This window comes from Anopheles marshallii, chromosome 3 (assembly GCF_943734725.1).
Source record: "Anopheles marshallii chromosome 3, idAnoMarsDA_429_01, whole genome shotgun sequence".
In the NCBI taxonomy this organism is placed as follows: Eukaryota; Metazoa; Arthropoda; class Insecta; order Diptera; family Culicidae; genus Anopheles; species Anopheles marshallii.
Window position 1 is genome coordinate 67,452,307 of NC_071327.1, and position 25,093 is coordinate 67,477,399.

General features: G+C 44.0%; 1 protein-coding gene across 1 annotated transcript; it reads left to right on the forward strand.

The window, feature by feature from the left end:
- Positions 1 to 1,483: 1,483 nt before the first annotated feature.
- Positions 1,484 to 23,576, forward strand: LOC128713060 (protein spinster). Its single transcript, XM_053807923.1, has 8 exons — positions 1,484 to 1,886; positions 18,479 to 18,836; positions 18,925 to 19,251; positions 20,097 to 20,358; positions 22,038 to 22,136; positions 22,212 to 22,506; positions 22,762 to 22,851; positions 23,506 to 23,576. Exons 1-8 carry the CDS (start codon positions 1,484 to 1,486, stop codon positions 23,574 to 23,576), a joined length of 1,905 nt encoding a protein of 634 aa, XP_053663898.1.
- The last annotated feature ends 1,517 nt before the right edge of the window (positions 23,577 to 25,093 follow it).

Genomic DNA, 25,093 nt, shown 5'->3' on the forward strand with positions numbered 1-25,093 from the left:
TAATGCCTAGACGATGCACAATCTCCCACGAATCAGAAGACACCACCAAGACTCGAAATGCAGCATCTAATTCGTATCAAGTAAGGCTACATCTGGTTGAGATTGGATGCAATGGAGGAGAGCACCGAATATCCTTGTAACCGACACCATGTCATGCCAGCACGATGTGCTTAACTGTGAGCGAACCATCAAGAAGAAAACAAATCAACAAAACTCAAAACTTAAGCAAAACACAAAAATTCTTTAACCGTTTTGTAAGCTATTCATTTGAATTGTGCAGCTTTCGAGCGGTTCATATTGTCAAAATCAGATGATTCTGAGCTTTCGAGCAGTTGTTCGTCGCTTTACATTATTCGAGCACGAGCACACCGGGCTCACGCATGTGTCCAAATTATGTCATAAATATTTCGCCAGTAGTTTGTTTTGTGGATCGAAACCATTGCCCAAACCAAAATAAGAATTTATCCAACCAAAATTAATATTTCATATTTTGAAGATGCTGTCTAATGTCATTATAAAACTGATTGTTTTTTATTATTTGTATCTAAAACATTTGTTTGTCCTATGTATTCACATGTTGCTGCAGATGTGCAGCAGATGAACATCCGAACTACGGCGTATAAACGACGGTTCATGACGGTTCCACCGGATTGTTCGAAAACCGAGACCGGATAACCGAGATTATAGCGTATCCACTTCTCGTGGCAGTAGGACGTGGTTGGGCACGCTCCTTCAGCGTAAAAGATTTGCTTCAATCCACCAAGTCAGGCCGTCACGAAGTGCCAACAGGCCCGGTTTGTTAAAGAACACCAATCGATACACCAGAACAAAAGTTTTCAATCGTAGATACCAGTGCAAAACATATCGTTGTGCGCTATAACGCGGTTACGGAGTGTGCAGCAGCAGCGGCCTGGTTTTTTCGCGAAGTGTTTGTGTGTTTACATGTGTGTTAGTTTGGTAAAAATAACCTGCGAAGGGTAGAATCTTCAGCGGATCCCGTCTCCACCGATATCGTGCAACCGGTCGGGCAGGGTTGAAAAATGCGGGTTGGCAAGAATTCCGATTTCCCGGCTCTATCTTCCTGTGCTGCCTGCAACACCAACACCGTTCAAGCTTTTGATTGCTAATTTTGCGCGTGCAGTCGTGCGTGCGTGTGTGTGTTTGTGTGTTGTTTACATTGTGACGCGTAGTTAAGAAGAAAGTGCCGACGCTGCCGCGTGTAGGATAAAGCGAAGAGAAAGAGAGAGGAAAACAGCGAAGCATTCGGGTAACAATATCGTACGATCGCCCGCTGGCCGTTTTGCCACATAATCACTTTCCTTACGTACACGACGTGTCGAGAGTCCCGGACCCCGGGGGCGTTAAGAGCGAAGGAAAGCATCACCGAGTTACCTTCCCGTATCAGCAGCCGCCATCGCTCAACATATTAGCGGTCGCGAAAGTGAACCGAATTTTGACCGGTGCGGCGGTGTCTCACATTCGAATGCCTTCCAGTCAGGGATACAGCAAAGTTGCATCGGAACCTCCGATCGATCCAGTGGACGGGACAGTCAGTATGCCTTCTGGAGGGAACGCTAGTAGCGGTGCGGCCACCGCCATGATGGGGACAGTACCTCCCAGTGCTGGTAGCGGCATTCAGTCCAATCCGGCCGGGAAGATTCCAGCCACCAACTCACAGCAACGCCTAATGCCCACGGATTCCGATTCGGTAACATCGTCGATGGACGAAGGCGAACTGCACGAGGCACGGGGGAACCAGCACGATGAAGATACGGACACAGCGACTACAACAACCACCGGCACGATCGGTGCCAATGCGTGGTTCACGGTGATCGTGCTATGCTTTGTCAACCTCATCAACTACATGGATCGGTTCACGATTGCGGGTAAGTGGCAACACTACGGGTCTTCTACCATTACTTGCGTGTCTCACATTTCATTCTTATTTGCATGTTCATAAAATGCAAACCCGTATGGGCCGTGTCTAGGTTTCGGTGACTCACTCAACTGCGGACGATGTGTCACACAGCAACAGGTTGCTGTGATGGGAAAGACAAAACTTGCAGACGAACTGTGGATGAGCGCGTTCCGCAATGCATTCAATTTCTGCTTTGTAGTTAATTCCTGCTCGTGGAATGCATCCCGAAGCGTACAATTAATGTGGACGCAACATGCGGGACGGTTTTTCGGGTGGTTCCCTTTTCGTTCCAACATTATTGCAATTTGCGTGGAACCTTTCTTGGTGGTACCTCGAACACGGTGGGTTGTATGATAGCTGTATGCATAAATGAATGTATAAGCAATGACTCCCAAAATTTCCCTTTGGTCCACATTCATAAAATGTTGAATGTTTTGTTGGCAACAGTTAATTCTTCAAGATTGCATGGTAATGTGCAGAAGAGGACAAAAATGTGGAAGGCGTACACCAAAAATATGGTCTTTTTTCACGAGAAATCCGGGAAGACAACTGTTTATTGGAAAAAAAAACCATGTAATCATTGTGATCTTCTCCGCAGTCTTATCTTCAACTCACGCTATCTGCGGACATATTGTTTATGGAAGAAGAACCCTCAACAGTTCGTGGACCCCAACCCAATCGGTTATCATCATTGAACCACAAGCCGATAAGTTTTGTCAGTCACGCTATATTTCCAATTCTGAACAATCAATTCAATTCTTCTCTTTTCTCGGAGTTTTTTTCTTTCATATCATAGCAGTTGCATTGTGCGTTTATGTTGGGACATTTATCTCGTACTCTTAAGCTCGCTCATTTTTTTCCCAATTAATACCCCAACCGCAGAAGCCCTTCAAGACCTTTGGAAGCAATATCTCATCATAATTCCTTCTGCGTCCCACGTTAATTCCCACTGATGCATCGACGCCCGGTACGCCCCGTTGCACTGCAACCGCGTTCTACGTGGCTTAGTTCTTCGTACGTTTTGTGTGTGTGTGTGTTTTTTAGAGGAAAACCACATGCAAGTGTAGTGTGCCTGTTTTCCCCCTTTCGCCGTAATATATTATCCTCGCTGCGTGTCATAAGTTTCGCCCGGGTTTGAAGGGAGAGTTATTTTTTTCCCGGCCCAAAATCCCTCGCAACACTGCAGGATTTAAATTCACCCCGGGGTCAGGGAACAGACTATCGCTAAACAAATAACGTTTCTGATTATGGGTATTACAAATAAATGCGTTTATCTTCCACCGGGAACAGCAGGATCTCTGGTGGTGAAATTCGTTATCGAACGATTTGTTCCGACCAACTATCCTGACCCTCGCGTTTTACGGTTCGCTGTGAGCGTTCCTGCCTGGGTGCGTCTGGGTTTTTGTCCGGAAAAGTGGATTGTAAGCGCAATAAATTGATGCACCAACACGCACTAGGGCGCGATAAATTTATTGGATAACGTGTCTTTTGTGCACAATACGTTTCCCAATCTGAGGCGAATTGCAAGAATAATGACTTTACATGACACGTTTGTCCCTCACCGACACCGAGCATCTGAATCGAACGTATTGCCTATAGTCTTATGAGATTGTACACCCCAAACGGAGTGCTAGTGTTCAAATTCCCATTTGTCAGTCATAATTTTGTCAAATCGTCCCGAGGGCGTTCCGTTTTGATTGCAGTTGATTGAGCGTTGTGCTCACGCGCCTTTCCACTGTGCGCCGTTTACTCTTTGCTTAAGACCGTTTATTGTGCAATGGCGAAAAAGGTGTTATTTTCTTCCTAAAACTTTAAGAGCACTCCACAAGAGTTCAACGTTGAATTGTGTTTGTTTGCTTTCGTTCCATTTGGACAGGCATCGTGCACTGTGGAGACATCTTGGGAAACTTCGAATAATATTGTAATTCGAATGTTTCTCCCACTCTGTTTGTTATTGAATAATTCCTTTGCTATTACTTCGTACGTTCCCCTTTGCATCTTCTAACTGGTTAGCACTTCAGCTGCTTCTAATTGGATTCACTTGCATACACTTTCTTTCCCAAGTGCATAAAATCCTTGAGATTCACTTCACTTTCTCATACGAATGCATTCTACAAAACCTTGGATTAATTAGTAGCAGCGCTAGAAGTTTGCCTCCAGCACACTGGAACTCATCGTGTTTGGGACATGGAGCAGTCAGAGAAGTGTTTCCCTGTCCGTAAAACTGCAACTACACTGCACTTTCAGCGTGAAGAAATTACAGCTTTGAAAATCTAAAACTCCTTTCTTTTGTTGTTATTATTTTAGCTTACATCCGCGGAAGCAAAGCATTGATGCAAATAATCGTGAATCATCTGGAGGGAAGATTAAGCGGAAAGCAAACGGCTATAAAGAACGTACTCACGCTGTCTACATGGTATCCACCCTAGACCGGAGGCGTACGCTTTTGTCCGTGTTGGCGTACGAGATGACGCGATTGCATGTCCAATTAAGAAAGTTGTCTCCTCGTGCACAACACACCGCGATATATGCGCATGGGATCACGGTTTACCGAGTGGGCCACACTCGACCGCATTGTTTTTAATTCCCATTCTCCCGCTTTATCGTGTTCCGGTACCGGTGGAAAAAGGTGAAATGATTTCATTACTTATCCCGGAATGGCCTTGGGCACCCACAGTTGTTTTGGCAGGAAACTTTGTCCTGTTATTTCATTCACTTTTGCATTCCGATCCCCTGGTTCCCGATGCCCATTAGTATAATTATTTACCTTTTACCTTAGTGCAATGTTTTTTGTTCAAGCTGTATATAACCGGGGAAAGAGATACCTTTTTCTCTCCCAAAAATAAGGAAATTTAACCAAAATGGAAAAAATAGAATCCAGTCCGCATACTAATGGGCAGCGTCGAAATGTTGAAAAGTAAAAGCCAAATTTCACTTGACTTACCCGGCTGTACCGGATTTAATTTCTCTCCCGGCTGTGACGGATAGCGAAGCACTATCCATTATTCGACTTCGATTTTCCGGTTGGTTTTATTTTGGAAAATCATCATCTAGAGGAGTTTTTTTTCGGGGTGCTTCAATGTCGGTTTTGGTTGAGTTGCTCTGGAGCAGAGGATGTTTTCGCGTAGTTTTCGTTTTGTGTCCGATCGTCACTTTCTTTTCCGGGCGACGGCAGCAAATGCAACATACTAAGCGTCGAACGATACTCTTAGTTAGACAGAGCAACAACAAAAATGTGGCCAGAAAGGTTCATTTGCTTACTGAAGGCGTACGTGAAATGCCTTCAAACAGGTCCATGATTAGCTCTTACTAAGTGCTAAAAAATGCATAAACTCTCTCACTCTCTATCTCTCTCTTGTAGGTACCATGCGGGAGATGGCGTTTTTTGAATATCTTTCAATGTCACTCGTTCCACGGCATAAAAATTCCATTTACCTACCGCCAAATGAATGCGGAGCAGCAGATGCACAAACCCGGTATGGTCACCGGTGAATACATAAAAAAACAGCACCTCTACCATCATAGTCATAGCCTGACTATTGCTGAGACTGCTTTCGGCAGCGACCTTGTCCGGAATACGGCCATTCCGCAGGTTCGACAAAGTACAGGCAGGGGGGGTTTTTTTATTGCAATTTGTTGTTTTCACCCTGTTGCGTTTAGGGTGTATGTCGACCGCGACACGTTCCACGTATGTGCGGGGCCTGGGTAGCGCCAGTTTTGCGCGATGAACTAGTAATGTAGTTGTTTTGTTTTTGGAGACGTTTTTTTTGTCATTGTCCGTGACATGATGTATTCTTTTTTTTTGGGCTGCGTTGCGTGATGTGAGTAGAGTGCTAATATTCATATGGTGATAAATCTGCTAATTGGATGGACTGGCAATATTTTAGCTTCGCTCGAAAGAGTTGCGATGCCCATTAGACGAAGAATACCCAAGACGTAGGGAAAAGATCAGAAATTCAACTTAAGGAATTAGTACACCTTATCTTTTTTTTTCGAAGTTCCTCTAACCTCTCAGTCTTTCAGAACTCCTGAGAACATTCGTTCTTTCCGTATATTTTTTTTTATTCAAATAAACACTCATCCACTTTGGTGCCGCACAAGGTGTTTGACTAACGATTTCTTCTACATTTACGATACGTGACGGAAGTTTGGGCACGCTCAGAGATCCATCGGTTCATTCATGTCCAACTCCAACTCCACCCAGCTGTTGGAAGCCATCTTTATTTCTTCATCACCTGCAAAACCGGCGTTTAGAGACGAAGTCCTCAAAGAAAAAGGGGTAATTTTTCTGCACAAGTTGCACCAACCCAATATGGCCGTAGATGGATGGAACGTTACGCAAAAAAATATACAACGCAACAGAACAGACAACAAACGTTTGGCTCCGAACAACGATCGGCGTATGTAGGCAAGGTAAATAGACGCATTTTATGGGCGCAATCATGCGAACGGAGAAGAATGTTCGCGAACGCAACGGATGGAGATGTATGTGTCAATAGTGGTCGTCGATCGGTCCTCTGAAGGTTTTTGGAGTTGTGCGTTTTGTTTACGTACGGGCGGTTACAGCGTTTGATCGTACCAGGTGGATGTAAAGGGGGTTAGTTTAGTTCCACAAAAGTGTAACCATCAGGCACGGTAAAGATTGGATCAAAACAACGCTTTTCAAAGATCCCGCAATCAGCTTAATGTGACAGGTTGAACCATTCGGTGACGAAACATCTTTATAAACTTTCTATTTCTGTGATGCTGAAGCACAGGATCGCCCAGCGAGGAACATAAATTTATCCTTCCGGACATTGGATTAAATGTGAAGTGTGGGCCTAAATTGGTTTCTATTCCTCGGGAACAACACCCACTGCGGGGTAATAAGTTATCCGTAACATCAGCTAGAGTTACCGGTGGTGTTATCATGTTTAACGTTCTTCCCTCAATATCCCAACATATTATGCTTTGCTTTAATGTTGTGGCTATTTCGTTGTGTCTACCGGATCGTCCAGAACGCTCCGGCGAAGGTATCGGAAACTGCAGTCTAAATGCATTTAGACGGTAGACAGAGAGAGAGAGGGAGAGATCTTTCCAAGCATCTCCTTTCGCTGCTCCTGATGTGGGCGAGAGATGCATTTCATGTGATGCACCCGGACCCCCGGTGCAGAGGTGCACAGCACAGAAACATAAATTATCTCTAGTTTAAATTAAATTTTTCACCCGCCTTAATGCTTGGGGATCTTTGGCTGGTCGTGGGTGGCGAACAGCCTAAACAGCTAATGCATTTTTCCTCCTGCTGTTGTGAAGCTGTGGGCGGCTTACTGCTTCCAAATCGTCGATCAATTTAAATTCTGTGCTGTGGTTAATCTATTCTCCTTCACACTGGAGCGGTATGGAATCCATCACGACATAAACCCCACCGCCTCCAAGCCGGGTTATCACCGCTGGTCCCATCTCATTACATCATGTCGTGGCGCATGTCGACTGTCACTCACAACTGTTGGTGGGATGTTTTTCGGGGACCTGTGGTCTACAGTTGTGGTGCATTATGTTTGCCCCGCTTTCCTCACGTGTTGTAAGCTCGTTTGGACCACTAATCCCGTGGTGATACGTCTCGAGAGATTCTTCTGCTGAGCAATGGTTTATTTGAATGTTTTTTTTTTATTTTACGGAGAAGGGAGAACGGAGGGTTAGTCAACCTCAAGATTTAGACAACAGAAATAAACACCACTTAAAAGCAAATTTTATTTGCTTTATGTGAAGAACTTACAATTCCCGCTAATCAACAATCAATAAATTCTGTTTTGATTGCTCTTCAAACTGACTCAAGTTTATAGACTTCGAAGGGTTTATAAACACACATAAATTGGAATTGACAAATTAGCAATCGAAGCTTAAAAAATTAACTCCCGACGAGCGATCTCAACCTTTTCCCCATTTGATGTTATGGTGCAATCGTGAAAAAAGTGCATCGGTAGCATTTCTTTCCAAATATCCAAAACGATCCTCACGGCGGGACGTCCGCACAATGCATTCCCGTATTAACATTCCGACGTCGATCGGGGGAATGTTTAACTGGTGCCACATTAGTGGGATACCGGTTCTAATATGCTTGGGAGCGAGAGTTGCAATTCCTAGTCGTACGGTATCGCGTTACGTGCGTGACACGGCCCAGTCAAGCAGGCTGACGGACCATTCTTACTACTCTACCGATCGAACCGGAAAAAGGTTGAAACATTCCTATCGTCTAACGTATATTGGGGCGTATTTATTCAAGTGACGCGGAAGCTACTTGTCTACTGATCGTGGCACCTATGTAGCCGTATCAGCTTGACGCTGTTGAATGCAATATTTACAATTCAATCGATCGCACGCGAGCGGTGTTCAATTACGGATGAAGCAATCTGTGTCGTTGGGGGCTCTTTGCTCATTCTTCACCGGGGAGATGTGGTCTCGATTTGGTAATTTGTTTGTTGAATGTGTTTGTGGTTATGAAAACATCGATGTAATAGAACGCTGATTACAGTAATAAGGAAAGTAATTGTTTGATTGAACAAACATCACAGCATCACACAAAAATAACTCGATTTTTATGGAAAAAGCATTATTTTAATGCTTAGAATAAAAAATAGAATAAAATAATATAAATTATGTTAATTCTAGTGTTGTGCTTAATGAACCATTTTTTCCGAGAGTCATTCATATGAAGATCTCAATATATTAGTCATTCTATAAGAAAACTCATAAATTCATTCGGTTCACGTCGACGCGTAAAAGATCATGAATATCTTAGGATCTCTAAAGATGAATGATTATTGAAGGGCATCTGCAGGTTTAGGGATTCGTAGCGAGTCCTCCATTGTTGTCCAACAAATAAGAGCTAAAAGATCTCTAAAATTATTTCATCCCTAAGTACTACACAATCATTAATCCATAGTGATTGCAGGGGCCCGGTGGTGTAATTGGCAGCGGCACCGGTCTTCACACGACAGGAGCGATCTAAAATCCCATCCCAACCAATCTCAAGTACGTAGGATTAATTCCAACTATGTGGAGACAAAGTCAAAGAAGGCCAGTAATGATAGCCCTAGACCTCTTCTTGAGGTTGTTGTGCCGATAAAGAAAAAAAGAGCTGATTCTTAAGTCTCGAACTCATCCTACATCATTGAAGATTAATTAATCTTTCTTACTAGAGATTCAAAGTCATTCATTCAAGTCAAATTCTACGATCACGCACAACCAGCAACTACGGTCAGCTGTTGTGTTGGTGCTATGGCAAAAAAGTTGCCCCATCACCGTAAGTACAGCCGCTGCCTCAGAAACGTATCACTTGCATCACACGATCATATGATTGCCAGGCAATCAAACGTTTGATAAGCGGCAGCTGATCGCGCAAAGGAGAGCTGAAGGAGTGGCGCGTTTTCGTTTGGAGCAGTTCCTACCAAACGGTATCATTCGCACAATCGCTGCTGTCCATATCGGACGCGACAATGCGCTGTGTCGCAACGCGTCATACTGCGAGCCGTTCGTGCGGTTGGCGCATTCTATTACGCGGCGTTGATACGGTGAGCAACAATTAGCGATAATTATATCATCATCATCCGCGTTGGTGCAACCCGACACCTGCGCGTAGAAACGTTTAATAACACAAACGATGGACGATGGCGTTTTTCGACGCAGAAAAGTTTTATTTTTCTACACTCACCGATCGATCGAATGCGATCGGAAAACCCGATTGGAGATGCAAATATGCACGTTTCGCAGATAAGTTGCTTGGTGTTTTCGTAATCCCGCTGCCTGTTTGGCATCATATCCGGTGCAAAGGCGCGTTCTGTACGCTCTCGGTTTGGGTAAAAACACTCGCCAAAGAACGGCAAAAAGACGGAGAGGGAGTTTATGTGTTTAATGAAAGCATTGCTTGGGGTTTTAAGCATTTTTTTACTGCTTTAAGGGTGTGGCCCATTGCCTCCTTCCATACGAGAAGATAACGTTAGGAACGGGTTTGGAGATTGGAAAGGAAGTGCGCCTCCCCGTATCAGGGAACGCGGCCCTTCAACGGTTCCGGTGTGCAATCAAACATCGTACGATACATGACGTGGTAGTTTACGCGAAACCAATCAGACATTCAGCCGATTGCCACGCATTGTGTGCGACATATGCCGCGGGACTCCCTCCACCGCTTGGTGGCAACACAAGCAAAGCATTAATGAGCGCGCATGTACTGCGTTTTGGGGGACTTCTTCCCGTCGACACATTTCTTTGCTTGACTTCCCGCCACTAGTTCCTGCTTTGGCCGTTCTTTCTGAACTCCCCCCCCCCCCGCGAATCCTGGACACAGGCGGCGGTGGTGGGCGTTCGGACCATTGGTCGGCACAAAAATGATGCAAATCACGAGCTGCACTTGAATGGATGCAAAGCGTGGAAGCTATTTTTGTATCGCTGGGAGTTTTGGATAGATGTTTGTGCTTTGATTTATTTAGGATTTTGTGTGGTTTCGATTATCTTTTCTTGTAATTTACTATCATTTTTACGATATCGTCACAAATAAGTACGGTTTTCTTGATTTTTTTGTCTTTTCCTTTTATTTGTTTCCTTTCTCCTTTTCTTTGTTGTTCAAATTTCGTTTTCTTAAGTTTATAAAACGTTGCTGTTCTTTATATTTGACTTTTTTTATGTCCTTTTTTTAATTATAATAATAATTCCCCGTGTTATAAATTTTTCTTTCTATTATTTAATATTTCATATTAAATATAAATATTTCAACTTAGTTTTGTCAAAAATGTCCAATCTTTAAGAATGTTAATTTTCATGTAAACAGTTAACTTTTCATCAAGTTTTCCGATTTTTTTCCCTGAAGTTCCCTTAAGTTAAGTATTAAAAATTTGGTTAGAATCTTAATATAAGCTTAACATATTTTATTATTTATTAATCAAACTTTTTGTTATTCAATGGTGTTGTTGCATGAGTTGCATGGTCCTATCGTACGATTAATTCACCATCCCCCCCTCACGCTGCATCTCATCAGTATGGCTCACGTGTTCCAAGTATTCGCCTATGACGAAGGTCTTCCGCCCCACAGTCACGCCTGCGTACGATCGTCTGCCATATTGTTGTGCAGCATCGTACGATGTTTACGAAAACATTGAATCACGCGATGATTCCAACGGTTAGAATAAATGTATGGGATGTGCTAGTTGGTGAGTAATGCACCACCGGAACGTTAGATCGATTCATTCATGGCATCTAATCGTCCGAAGATGTTTACGTTTACTTCAAGGATGTTGTGTCATTCGATTGTTTTGACGCTTATCGGGATCATCCGTATAAATGAGGTACTGAGAGGTTAACTTAAAGTACTGAGATGCTCTAATTTTAATGTTCTTCTGACTGTCCAACATTGCATCATCCGCTCGCTCTATGGCAGAAAACAGTAACCGATTTGTAACATCTCGGACCAATCCAAGTTCTGCGTGCAGCGAAATCACTTTTTCCTCGGAACCGGTGACTATTTTTAAACGTCATTTGAAATTAACGCTCTGCTACTGCATGTCGCGAATAAGATGCAAAATGCTTTGCATCCATTCCGTGCTTATCCTTTGCGGTCCCTGAACCCCCCCTTTTGAACTGGGTGAAAATCCGGCACGATCCGGTAATGTACGCAAAGTGATCATATTGGATCGCTTGTTGTTTCCCGAGCTGGTCTCGTAGAAGCTGCAGCAGTAACAGAAAACCACAGGCTTTCGCACATTCTTTACGGCAAGTTTGAGTAATTTTAACCCTCCCCGGAGAGGGTTTACGGTACGCTCTCGCGCTCCGCATTATCTGTTGCTGCATATTTGTTGGGGCTTGTGTGGCAACTTTGGGTTTTTTTTTGCGCGCTCTTAAGTCGACAAGAGAGCCACCCAGTGGAAAGAGAAAGACGCATCGGCGGTTGCAAACGCTACGGGCGTGGATCGCGTGGAGCTGTTAGTGATGGGAAAAGCTAAGGGGGAATCAACCGAAGAGAGAGAACAGACGCACACACAACCACATGGGCCAAACGGCCCCCACAACTGTGTTAGCTTCCGAAGTGGCGCGATCCGAAATCGACCAATCGGCGTACGATTAGCACGAAAACATGACGTCACTTTTTGGGGTCCGCGTCCGATGCGGCCTTCCATCGGTGGCGGCCCTCTCGCAACACAACACTGCGGACGCTGCTCGAAGGTTTCACAGTGATGCCGTCCGTTATTTCAAAGTTTGGGGCCGGTTTGTTAGTTGCTATTATTATCTTCGGCCGCGTATTTAAATTGCCGGTATGTCGTTATTTTGCTGTTGTTTTGGGGTTTAAAATTGGTGCGCTTGCGAGTTTAGCCACACTTTTCTCCCCGTTGCTCGCGTTGCTCCCTAACCCATGCATACGTGTTCGCGTACGCCTTATTTCCCGCGTGTGGTTTGCGTTTGTTGATGGGAACAAGACTGAACGATGAAATCCGTTCAAATCGTTCCGAAAGGTTCACAACACTCGGAGATAATTTGTGTCGTATTGGTGATGGCGCCACCCGCAAACACTAGCGTCAACCAAGGGGGAACCGTAAGGGGTTTGTCTCATCGCAACAGACGAACACGTTTCACGTGCTGACGCGCGTCGTCACTACCGTTCGAGCTGGCAGGAGTAGTGACGTGTCTTCTACCACGGAGGGTTGAGATATGCAAACCACAACAGAGCTAAGATCAAGTTTAGCTGATAAGAAGGGAGGCAATGTCTAACCAGTTTGTGTCAGTTCGAGTCTGAGGTACTTTTTTTTTCGGTAATTGTTGTACCAGATTTGTGGATTAAAAGATTAGGGTAGCGGGAGTGTTTGTTAGAATCCGAGCTGAGGAAACTCAAACGCAAGCGTAATGATGATATATTGGGGTTAGGCAACCTGGATATCACCCGAAAGAGTTCAAGTGAGATAAGGTATTGTAGTAAATGAATCGATCCAACTACCTCATAAGTTCTTGGTGATCAAATATGTCTTATAGCATTGTCTCAAAGCTTAAATGCTCAGGAATTTCTGGTACAAAATGCAAATCAGTCCACAGACATTTGTTGGAAGTTAGAGCTCACAGAGTAAACTTCAAGAATTCCAGAAATTCTCGATGAATTCAACTATTGTGATTGAAACTATCAACTAATGTCAATTACTTTGTTCCTTAATGGCTATTTTCACACGTATCGTTGAATAAATATGCTTTCTTGTGAGAATATCATGAATCCAACAATTGAGGCAGTTGTCATTTTCAAAAATCATGAAGATCACCTTATTTGTTGAGCTTCTGACTGCACATCTTTCCTTGATTAATTCCTTCTTTTCTGTGCTCAAACAACTTCTAGAGATCTTTGAGGGTCTGTCAGAATATTGTGAGGCTATGTTTGGTGGTGGTTCTGTCTTGTGAGGACAGACACAGGTTTTCCAACAACAGATACCTAAGACATTAAAATACATTATAACAACCAACCTTAAAGACATCGAATAAATCAAATTAAAACATTTATCATAAATTTTGCCAAATGTTTTAACATTTGGATAGCAACAAAATTCTTTTTTGTAAAGATCAACCCCACATCACACCAATTCGCCGAAACACGTTACGTATTCGTTCACGCTTGGCGAGATGCGGTCGATTAGCGGTGGCGAAAGCGAAAGATGAAGTTATGTCAAATTTATGCTCGATCCAAACGATGTGGGTCAGTCCATCGGTGTACCCCGGTGGTGGCCATTTTGGCATTTCATTTTTCCGCTCCCTTTCGGTAAAGCTAATGCGCGGGCTAATAATAAAATGAACTTTATGCGCTTCTTCCTTCGCTTTCTCTCGCACACACGCGCTATGATTTTTGCTATGCACAACGATTTTCGCACGGTGCAACAGTGCAACATGTGGCGATTATGTAAGCGAATAAGCTCCCAACACCAGAAAACAAATACACCTGATGAGACGTAAGCCATCGTCGGTTGTTAGCGACATTGGAGAGTCATCTGTGTGGACAGTGCAACATAAGCATCGAGAGTAAATTAACAAATACTCTAGAAGGTAACGTTAGCCAGTGCCAACACCTTTCACTAGTAGCGATTTGTTGCAATTTTTCTAGTACCAGTCCGATATTAATTAGACTCCGGTCGCGATAGTTGACTTACGGGTTACAGTGACATAGGGGTGCATTAAATTACATTCTTCTCAAGGTAAGATAAGATTGTTGGCCTCCGTGCCACCTCAACCCGGACACCTAATTTAATGCCCTCCCTTCTTCAGATGTTTCCTAAGAGCCGACCGGGGTGAAGATTACGAAAGCAAACAACTTGTGGGGACTCGACCATGCGGTAATGGAGTCACGGTCGTGGCATGTCTTTTGCAATGTATCAATCAAACATGGGTACGGCTACTTCAAATATCAATCCACTCACTTGATTCACTGTACACTCACGTACTTAAGATGATCCCGCATCGTGGCAGATGTAACGTTACGAGGAAGTGAGAATAAATCATTTTATTAACACGCCAGCTGTAAAACAGCAGAATGAGGGTGTGCGATCCACTCTCCAAGGGCTCGCGGCTTCCCGACGACGACAAGTGCTACTGATATAGGCACGCGGGGTTCCCTTAGGTTGTTATTCCCTAACAACTGTCTGTGAGAGCATAAAACAAAGAATGTCTAAGGGTACCATGGCCCGGTTAATGTGGATATCATGCACACAAGCTATAAAGTCACGGGAGATGTCTGAAAAGAACCAGGATTAAGACCAAGAAGAAAATTTTTGGTTTGAACTCGATCAATCATCAGTAACGAGAACTCTCTTCGGCTCTATCTTCCGGGGATCCGGAGCACTGTGATGGATTCCAACCTGCAATTAACGCCTCCAACCTTTGATGCCTGGTGCTTCGTCACAGCCCGATGCATCGCTTCTTGGTGGGTTTAGCTAAAATAGCTCTGGCTTTCAATATTTTCTCAACACTTGCAGCAAAAAGCGGCAGCTCAATAGTAATGATGTAATGTCACTCTTCGCTGGTGGGCTTTAAAAGCAAAGAGAAAAAAAAACGCCCGATCTGTTTGAAAATACGCTGGAAATATGGGGATCTTCATGTCATATTTTGCTCCCCGCTCAAATTGGAACCTTCTGGAGGTGTTTAAGTCAATACATCGAATGTGGGTTCCGTTCGGGGGTTAGGTGTGTGTTGTGTTATGCTGTAGACATCGGGAAAAAAAGATAAATATATTCCTTTCGACAGTGGCCCTCAGTGTCGATCGGAACGTCAATTTGAAGGAGATCGCTTCAGTGCATTTGTTTAGATTGCGGCGGAGTGCATCTTTCACGGAGATGTGACGGAAACCAGCCGAACCTTTTGCTTACATTTCTTTCGCCTTCGACCTGTCATCCTCATCCCGTTCCATCCAAACAAAGTCAAATTATCCGTATCGAACGTTCTGTTCCGAGTTCGAACACCTACCGCTTGGTTTAATAATGATTGTGCTCTATTCCGTTGCCTCTTTTCATCCGGCACGAATGCACTCCGCCGCATCGCCGTACTGTGGGGATGAAAAAGGAACGCATTTTTCTCTTTTCTTTTAAGAGCAGTTTCATGGTTATGCTTTATGGAAACGCATTTCTTTCAAAGCTTTGTGGCTGCTGCACGCCGTTGCATCCGTGGCGCACATGTGTCTCGATCACGCGATCTTGATCGTACCATGTACTAAAACATTGCTTGTTATGTTGTTTTTTTCACTCTACTTTTGCTTGCGTTTATTAATGTGGATAAGAAAATTGCGTCGCATAGGGTTTTCACTGCCAGCGTTAGAAAGAAGAGAAGACTCTTCTCAAGGTCCTCTCGTATCGTATGATCGACCATGTTTGCAATCCACACACCATTTGGCGGCCGTTTTGTTTATCTGCAATGCATTGGAATTAATTAAACCAATGACTCAGAAATAAACACACCCAGTCCCCAGTCCGCAACAACTAGCCTGTATGTGTGGCTGGCAACGAACCAAAACGATCGTCTAACGCGCACAATCATCACAAAAAAAAAGATTAATTCACACCGCAAGAATTGAAGCATCTGGCGAAAGATGTACAGCACGGGTGATCTTCAAACCTGCCAAGGTTAAAATTTCCAATTCTTCATTGGCCTCGCGAATTCGATCATAATTCAATTTGGTGGGCCAATAGGTTGACTTTTGTTCTAACCTCTCACCGGTGCCACATCCAATTTGCCAATTACCGCACAAATGGCGTGTGACGAAGAGAGTCGTTGGCGGTTGGGCCCTTTGGCAATTGGACGACGGGGGCTTCCCATCGTGCGGAGGTGAACTGCTGGATCAATTAAATTTAAAAGACAAATTGCCGTGTCCATGGGTACATCTTCCCACCGACGTACACCTTGTGCTGTACTCCGTTCGAGAGTGTTGATTATTTGCCATGACTGTTTGCTCCTTCCATTAGCGTGTGTATGACACTTTCCCAGGCCGCAATGTGCCAACGTGACCGACTTTGGTTGCAACTGGGAGCGATATCAGGTCAGTGGCAAAGGCTTACAATCCTATCATGTGGTACTTCTTGAAGAATTCCTCAAATTACCGCATGTCTTGAAAGAAGGTAGTAATGTCGGTAGTGGTGGGTAAATCTGAGTGAATCCTTGAATGAATCTGAGTCTCTATTCCAAAGAGGTGGCTTTGGACTACCGAACGATGAGGTCACATCTGTGTTGAAGCTTGTGTGTTGTCTACTAACCGGGAACTAGGCTTGTATTGGGCTCATTGCCATTCCTCAGAAGAGATAACTGATTGTAAGTTACAGATCTGTAGAACATGCTTCACGACATCTTCGCAACGAAAATGAGACTTTAGTTTGAAAAATTCTTCAATCGTAGACACCAGGTTTTTTTTCATCGAGGCCGTTACAACGCGACAGATAACATTATCAAATGTGGTTAAATTGGTCGTGTGCTGTAGCTTATGACTACCAAATGATGTTGGGTTAAGCACCTGGAGGCAGGGAATTCGTATAAAAACATACCTCACGAAGATCTCTGAATTTAGTGGCAAAAAAGATCTCTGAAGGAAGAAAAACAAAGGATAAAAGAAGACTTATCTGAGGTCGCAAAAGAGGTCACCACCAAGAAGATAAAAGAGGGCCTTTTAAGAATTAAGGTAGAAGCAACCACCCTCTGTCATGTATAATATTCGTATTAGTGATAATATTAACATTAACATTATTATTTCACTACTCTCCAACGACGTTCAAACCGAGTTCTTTACCGAAGATGACGCAACCGGTGTCATACCACCCCGGCATTTCCTTGGCCATCTTTGTTTTTTGGCTGCGCTTCGCAATGGAAAGGAAATAAAAATAAACCATTCACGAAACTGTCACCGGCTCGGTACTTGCCGGCGCAAGGCAGTGCGCCTTCCTTCAACAAAGTGTCAGCATTGAATGGTTTCGAACGTTACGCTGTTTGTGACTCTTGTGCCGGAGGTTAGTCCTTCAATGGTTCAAAGTCGTCTGCGAGTCGTTTGCCCTTCCTGTTACATCGCGCGATCTGATCATCCGATCGTGTGAGGTATTCGCGTCTCAGTTTTAAAGAAGAGACGTAACTTGGTTTGATGAAACATAAGACCGGCCAAATCTTGAATGCTTTGAATGCGGCACAAAACCTTAAAACTGAATCAGAACTAAACAACCTGAGGTTCATCTTTTTCTATTTCGGCATAACAACCTCAAGAAAGTCTGAGGGCTGCAGCCCTAGCTGACCTTTTTTGACATTTATTTACCCGTAGCGGGATATTGGTCCGGATGAGATTTTAGATCGGTCTTGTCATGTGAAAATCGGCAGCGCTACCAATACACCGCCGGGAGGTTCCCAACGTATAAAGCAGCAGAACAGCTAAGGTTAATTCATTACAAAATGGAGGAAAAGAAGTGCAAGAATCGTGTGAAAAAAGCACCGACAATTAAATTCATTACAGCGCCAACCACAACTTCGAGCCATTTGCCATGCACTCGATCGTACGATGCATTTGATCGATATAAAAGGATGCGTATGGGAGTGTAGAGTTCAATGCACAGCATATTAAGCACCTGTTTAACCCCGTCCTGACCGTTGAAATGCTTAATTCGTACGAGAGTGTGCAAATTTGTTCCATTTACTCTAATGAGCTGTGACAATAGGTTTGCTTTTATTTTGGACGAACTATTTATTGAGTCTTTTTATTATTTTAAAGATTTGGCTTTAAAGTCGCCTTAATATAGGCTATTTTTTTTATTTCGTACTTACTTGCGTCAGCCGGAAGTAATGTGCCGAAAACAGCGCATTTTTTTGACGATTCGTTCCATTTTGTTTTCATCTTGTTTAGCCCGCGCATATCGTGACGTACACTGCAAGTCTTATGACGATCAAACTCATCGTACATCCCACGAGGTGCTGTCCATTAACATCTCACTGTGGTTCCATTAGACACGGGATCGATGGAACCTATTTTTCGCGCAAACCCTCTAAATAATGATGCTCCTATCGCAGTTGATTAACGCCATTGTTATGTGCTTTGCTTCGTTTCAGGTGTGCTAACAGAGATACAGGATCACTTTAATATCGGTGACGATGAGGGTGGCCTCCTGCAGACCGCGTTCGTGCTGTCCTACATGATTTTTGCGCCAGTGTTCGGCTACCTGGGCGATCGGTACTCCCGGAAGTGGATAATGGTGCTGGGCGTTTCGCTCTGGAGCACGACCACCCTGCTCGGGTCGTACATGAACCAGTTCGGATGGTTCATCACCTTCCGCGCGCTGGTCGGCATTGGGGAGGCATCTTACAGTACGATCGCGCCGACCATCATCTCCGACCTGTTCGTCGGTGAGATGCGCTCGAGGATGTTGGCATTGTTTTACTTCGCTATTCCGGTCGGATCGGGTTGCGGGTAAGAAAAAGGACTCCGTGAAGGAAGGAAAATACTTCCCCGAAGTGGCCAGACATTCACACAATGGTTATTTTCCGTTTTCCCGTAGGTACATTGTTGGAGCTAAAATGGCAAGCCTTATGAATTCGTGGGTTTGGTCGCTGCGTGTGACGCCGGTGCTCGGTGCGATCGCGGTCGCCCTTATCATAATGCTGCGGGATCCACAGCGTGGTCAGAGTGAAGGTACCCATCACATGCAGGCGACCTCGTACAAAGCGGATATCGCCGCGATCATTCGCAACCATTCGTTCATGCTGTCGACGGCTGGCTTTACCTGTGTGGCGTTTGTGACTGGGGCTTTGGCCTGGTGGGGACCCAAATTCATTCATCTTGGTCTAATATCCCAACCGGGCAATGAACATATAACACTGAACGAGTAAGTATCGACACCTCACAGGAGTCTTCAGGGGAGGGGTCGGGTTTACGGGAAACGGCTTGTTTCCCGATTTATTTTCTTTTTAGCATTCTACCACCGGGAAGAGGAACCTGTGGCTTGCAAAGATTAACCATTACACGCACGTATCGCTATTTTCTCGCTCAGCGTATCGTCCCACTTTGGAATCGTAGCGATGCTGGCGGGTTTGATCGGTGTACCGCTCGGCACATTGCTGTCGAACCGTTTGCGGCCCTACTACGAACATGCTGACCCGATGATATGTGCTGCCGGACTGATCACCAGCTCACCGTTCGTTTACGTCGCACTGGTGGTGGTTAAGTACAGTGGAAGCTGGTGCTTCGTACTGGTGTTCTTCGCCGAGGTAGCACTCAACATAACCTGGCCGATCGTGGCCGATATGCTGCTGGTAAGGGGCTCGCATAGAGCATAAGGATTGGAAAAGCCTTACCTCAAGAGTGCACGCGATAACGAACACGATGGAGATCGAGCTTAGATCGAGATAGCTTGCTACGATTGTTCTATGGCTTGGGAAGTCATTTCACCCTTTTAAATGATAATTTAATTCATTTACCATATTATGCCCTTTTTACAGAGTTTTCAAAATTAATCAAATTTTCCTTTTTCTTTTCGTTTCTTTTCGGCTCCCTCGTACATGTATTTACGCTGTGTTCGATTGTTTTTCCATCATCCATCCGGTGTTACCATTCCGTTTTGTTTGTCCTATTTGCCACATATCGTAATGCGTGATCTTCGCGACTCCTGCCGTGACAATCTATGCTCCTGGCCAATGTAATGCGTAAATAATCCACCAAAAACAAAAAAAGGGTATCGTTCGTATTCGGTGCCATTACGATGACGACCGGCATTATCGGTGTGCCGCTAGGATCGTACCTGTCGCAGCGCTTGAACGAGAAATCCGTGAAGGCCGATCCGTACATCTGTGCGGTCGGTTTGTTGCTGAGCTCGCCGCTGCTGGTCGGCGCGATGTTCATGGTGCGGGTGAATATTTACGCGACGTACGCGCTTATCTTTTTCGGCGAACTCGCCCTCAATCTCAATTGGGCGATCGTAGCGGACATTCTGCTGGTAAGAGACACAATCACCGCATTCTCCGTACTGTATCTGATCATCTGCTGCTATATTACATCTGTTACTAGAGTACTACTTTCGCTGCTATTAATATTGTCTCTCTCTCTATCTGTATCTGCACCTACAAACCGACACGACTACTACCACTGCTAGTTGCGTACGTCGCCTTAACGCTGCTTTTGTGTGTCCTTTTTGGTCGTCGGTCGTCCGGTTTGCAGCACAAACACACACACACATACTTACATGCACGCAGAACACTTTCGCTTCCTTTTCCAAATTGAAACGTTGTATAAAATCGTTGACAATCTAATCTGTTGGTTGGTGATGGTACGTTAAACGTATAACATTTTTTGTGGTTGTCTAATTTTTATCTAATCAACTAATCATGCCCAGAAAAAGATTTAGAAAGAAATTAATTTCAAAAGGCTTTATGTTCTCAAGAAATATTTTCTTGGACACTGTCTGGCAATAATGTGCCTTTTTTCGTGCCAGTTTGCAATAACAGTCACGTTTTGTATCTTTAATGGAAATCTAACGGCAGACAGTCGCCGGTGAAATTAGTTACTTCCGGGTTCTCTACCACCCGACGTTTCCTGTTTTTCTCCCCTTATAAGTTTTCCTGAATAATTCTTCCACACAACAGTGTTGGTTGAATTTATTACAGGGGAGTTGCATTCATTTCATGGACTTCAGGCCACGTTCAATTTCCGTTTGAACGAAGCTTTGAACGAACCCTTTGTCTTTTCAATGTAACTGTTTGTATTTTATGTTTTATGAAGAAAAATTAAATTAACTTCTTTTTTTGGTGAAAGTATTTTAATGTGTAAGTGTGCGTGTGTGTTTTACAATGTAGATTTGTTTGTGTGTGGTTTGTTGTAACGTTTCTTCATTAGAGCTTTGACTGCAAAGTATAACCCCATTTTAATAACTTAATCATCTCTGAGAGCTTCCAAAAATTTCGACGACTTGATCCGCTTGTCTGGTGGCAAGAGGCTGTTTGTTGCAGCCATTGTACATGGCAACATCCCAAAACGCACCTTTTGAGACATATTTTTGCATTTGTTGAGTACTGCGTCCTATTAAGATAGAAATCTCTATGATTCCTTCATCCTACGATCGTCCCTAGTTGTCCAATTAGAACTGGTTTCAATGGTGGAACACTTCCGTCGTTAGCTGGTGCATAGATTGTCACGGAAGGAAGGAAAGATCTACGGTTTCCGTACGTGTTTTTGCTACGTTTAGCAACATGTTCTTGTAACCGTGACGATGGTAAATCCACCACACAAAACCATAATGTGATTCGTTTTGTACATTTGGCTGTATTGTTTTTTTTATGGTTTTGTTTATTGTCTTTTTTGCGCACGAACGTTGACAGAAGGTCGATGTTTATTTGCGTTTAAAAATACCAATCGAAAACGGCAACGGCTTCGAGCGTTGTCTGTTCTGACGTTTTTTTCACGCATTCTTCTCTCGAATGTGTGTTGCGCCATCTGTGGGGCAATAGTGCAAACATGAATGTCTCATGGAGTTTTGATGCTCTTCGTCTCAAACCGGTTCGTTATCGTGAAGCTCTCAGATATGCTTTTATTAATCCATTTTATGTTCCCTTTTATCATTTGTTTATGATTTACAAATTGGGCCAGAAATTTATATGTTTTTTAAATCTTACCCCACAGTATGTCGTTGTGCCAACGAGACGATCAACTGCGGAAGCTTTCCAGATTCTTATCTCCCATGCATTCGGTGATGCCGGCAGTCCATATTTCGTGGGTGTGGTAAGTGTTGCTGCCAACAATAAAAAACGAAACCAAGTTTAACATCTTTTCTCCTTCCGTTTCCCTCCCGCACAGATATCGGAAGCCATCAAACGAGTAATTCGTGTGAGTGCGGACGCATTATCCGTCGACACGTACATGAACCTCGAACCGACGCAAACAATAGCCGTTCTGTCGCAGTTGGCCGAAAATACTACCGTTGGGTTGCTCCAGTCCGTACCGGATGATGATCCACCGCTGATCAAGTTCCGTGCCCTGCAGTACGCATTATTTAGCACCTGTTTCGTGGAGATACTTGGCGGTGTGTTCTTCCTAATTACAGCGATCTACATCGACCGGGACCGGGCGCGGGTACAGGCTGTTGTTCTAGGTAAGAAGAATGGTGTTGTCACGTTGTGTACTCCACGGATTCACCAAATATTCACTCAATTTGTGCCATTCCGCTGTGTCACATAACGCTTTCTTTCGCCTCTGCTTGGTATTGCAAATTCTCACGCGGTTTTTTTTTACTTAATTCTTTTCTTGAACTTTGCTTTTTCATATTCGCTTCCCGGCGGGGATGTGGATTGGGGTTTCCAAATTTCCATTACCGCCATATTCATGGATATGCTACATTGTGCTACAGGTTGTCAGCTTGAGCTAAGCGAAAGTTCCGCATCGGACGGTAACGGTACGGACGATGGGCAACGTTCACCCGTCGGCCCCGGTACGAGCGGTACCAATGCATTCTCGGCATCGTCCGTGGCTGCTTTCTAACGGCGGGAACAGACGAGTGAAGTTATCTAATTGGTGGTGTCCTTCGGTTCGTAACGTCCACTCGCTTTCCATCCCTTCCCTGTGTTCCACTCATGCCCAAATGCAACTTATCTGTGATCCGTGACCCACCTGCTTACCCAACAGCCACAGAAGTAACGTTACGAATCGAAGACTGTTCGAAGGAAGTCCAATTCAAACACTTTGTACATCAACTTCGAACACATTCAGACCGATTAGATCATTTGCACTCTCTGTACTTCATCTGCTTTAGGTCAGTTTTGCTCGTTTGTTTACAAATTGTCTGTACTGTATTTGATCGTTGTTTTTTCACCATTGTGTTGACTATCGTGTGGTCGTTTAGTTTTGTTGAAGTGTTCGTGTAGACTTTTATCATATTTGTTGTATTTTTATCGTGGTTCTCTTTGTTTGGTTCTTGGTAGCATCTCTGTTCTTTTGAAAGGCTTGTATGCTTTACTTCCTCTTTGTTCACTGTCATTCTTGTTTGTATTACCTACTCGTTTTGTTTCGTTTGAATGTGTCGTAGCATTGTAATATATACACACACACACAAACAACGTGTCATTGTTTAACGATGCTTTTCTTTACATTGCAGATAACCAATCAAACAATACGTCAGAGCACCGATTAGGTGGATCGTTACCAAGCGTTCAGGAGGAGATCTAGAACAGTTGAAATTAAGAAATTTGCAAAATTTCTCACCGTGATAAAGCGATTGGGGTTTGCATAATGGTTGCATTTCGACAGCTGTCACACCTAAAGAGCCCCAGCTCAGGTTCGGCATCCGCATCCGACACCTCGGTTCCTGGCGTCCGGGTAGTTGCCCCACTTTGTCGATGTAGATTCAAATATGCCAAGGACGAGAAAGCAAAGCGAAAACAGAACTGAACTCCAACTCTTTTCCAACGGACAAAGTGCCGGCTGGGGAGCTGGACTTGATAAGTATGTCAATACCAACACATAGACCGTATTTAGGTATATATAAATATGATAAAGTAAAGGCCTCGGCATGGATGGGTTAGTTTCCGGGCCGTTGTTCGGAGTGCACCTTTCTCCAAGCTTACTCACACGGAACCCCCCGGCGTACTCACCAATGCCGGTTCGTATCATCACATTACGATCAGATTAGTTTAAGTCACCAAATTGGGTTTCCTTCTTCCGGAAACTTTCTACCAGAAACATCGTACGAGCGTAGAGAATTTGTTGCGCTGTGCTATTATGCTAACCGGGGAAAGTAGTATGCTAATTTCTGCCGAAGAATGTAAATAGCTCCATTCACCCAAATCGATCCTAATAATCCGCGTGTTAGGTCTAGCGAGTAAGAGTAACGCAAACCAATGAACGAACCCGTCGTATGTTTGCCGTTCGTTCGTGATCCTACGATGTTCTCGAACCTCCTCCTGTTAATGTGTTACAACATATTGCAAGGGGGTGTGTGAGTGTTTCGCGTGAATGTGCAACCGGTTAGGTCATACAGTATGATAAAGAAATTAAGATAGTGAACACACAGAGGAACATAAATCGCAAGTGCGCTATTCGGTGGGAGTTTCTAGGTGGGGCGGGGGTTATACGAAAGCAATAGTCTGTGAAAACAAATGTTGGGGGCCATTTATTGCTGGAAAAGTTTTCCAACGATGCGATGTTTTAGGATAAGGGGTGAGACGTCCATTTCGGCTGTTGGTAATTATTCAAATGCGAAAAGTGTTCGAAGGGGCAAAGCAACACAAAGCAAACGTTTTAAGCGTTACATTTGACTGAAAATCAGAATAAGGAGTAATACGTACGTGTGATAATGGTGCAAAATTTGCTGCACAACGACACAATTTGGAAAGAGGGAAAGGCGTTTTGGAGTGGCAGTAAATGAGGGTTTGCGACAGTAATGCGAACCCCGCTTGTTACAAAAGACTGCCCATTATGGTATATTTTCGTATTGCTTCATCCCTTTTTTGCCAGCACTTTTCCCGGTGCTAGTGAGTGAAGATTTGATTAATCTGCTCTTTATTATTTTTTGTTAAATTAGTAAAATCGTGGTGTTTTTTGTTTTGGCGATAGCATAAAAAAAGTAGTTATACTATGTAAGAATTTATACAAAATAGCAGAACACTCAATCACATATAGTGCGGGGATGGATAAACCGCTTACAGGCGTGAACTATCGTTAATTATTGGGAAACGGTAAACATT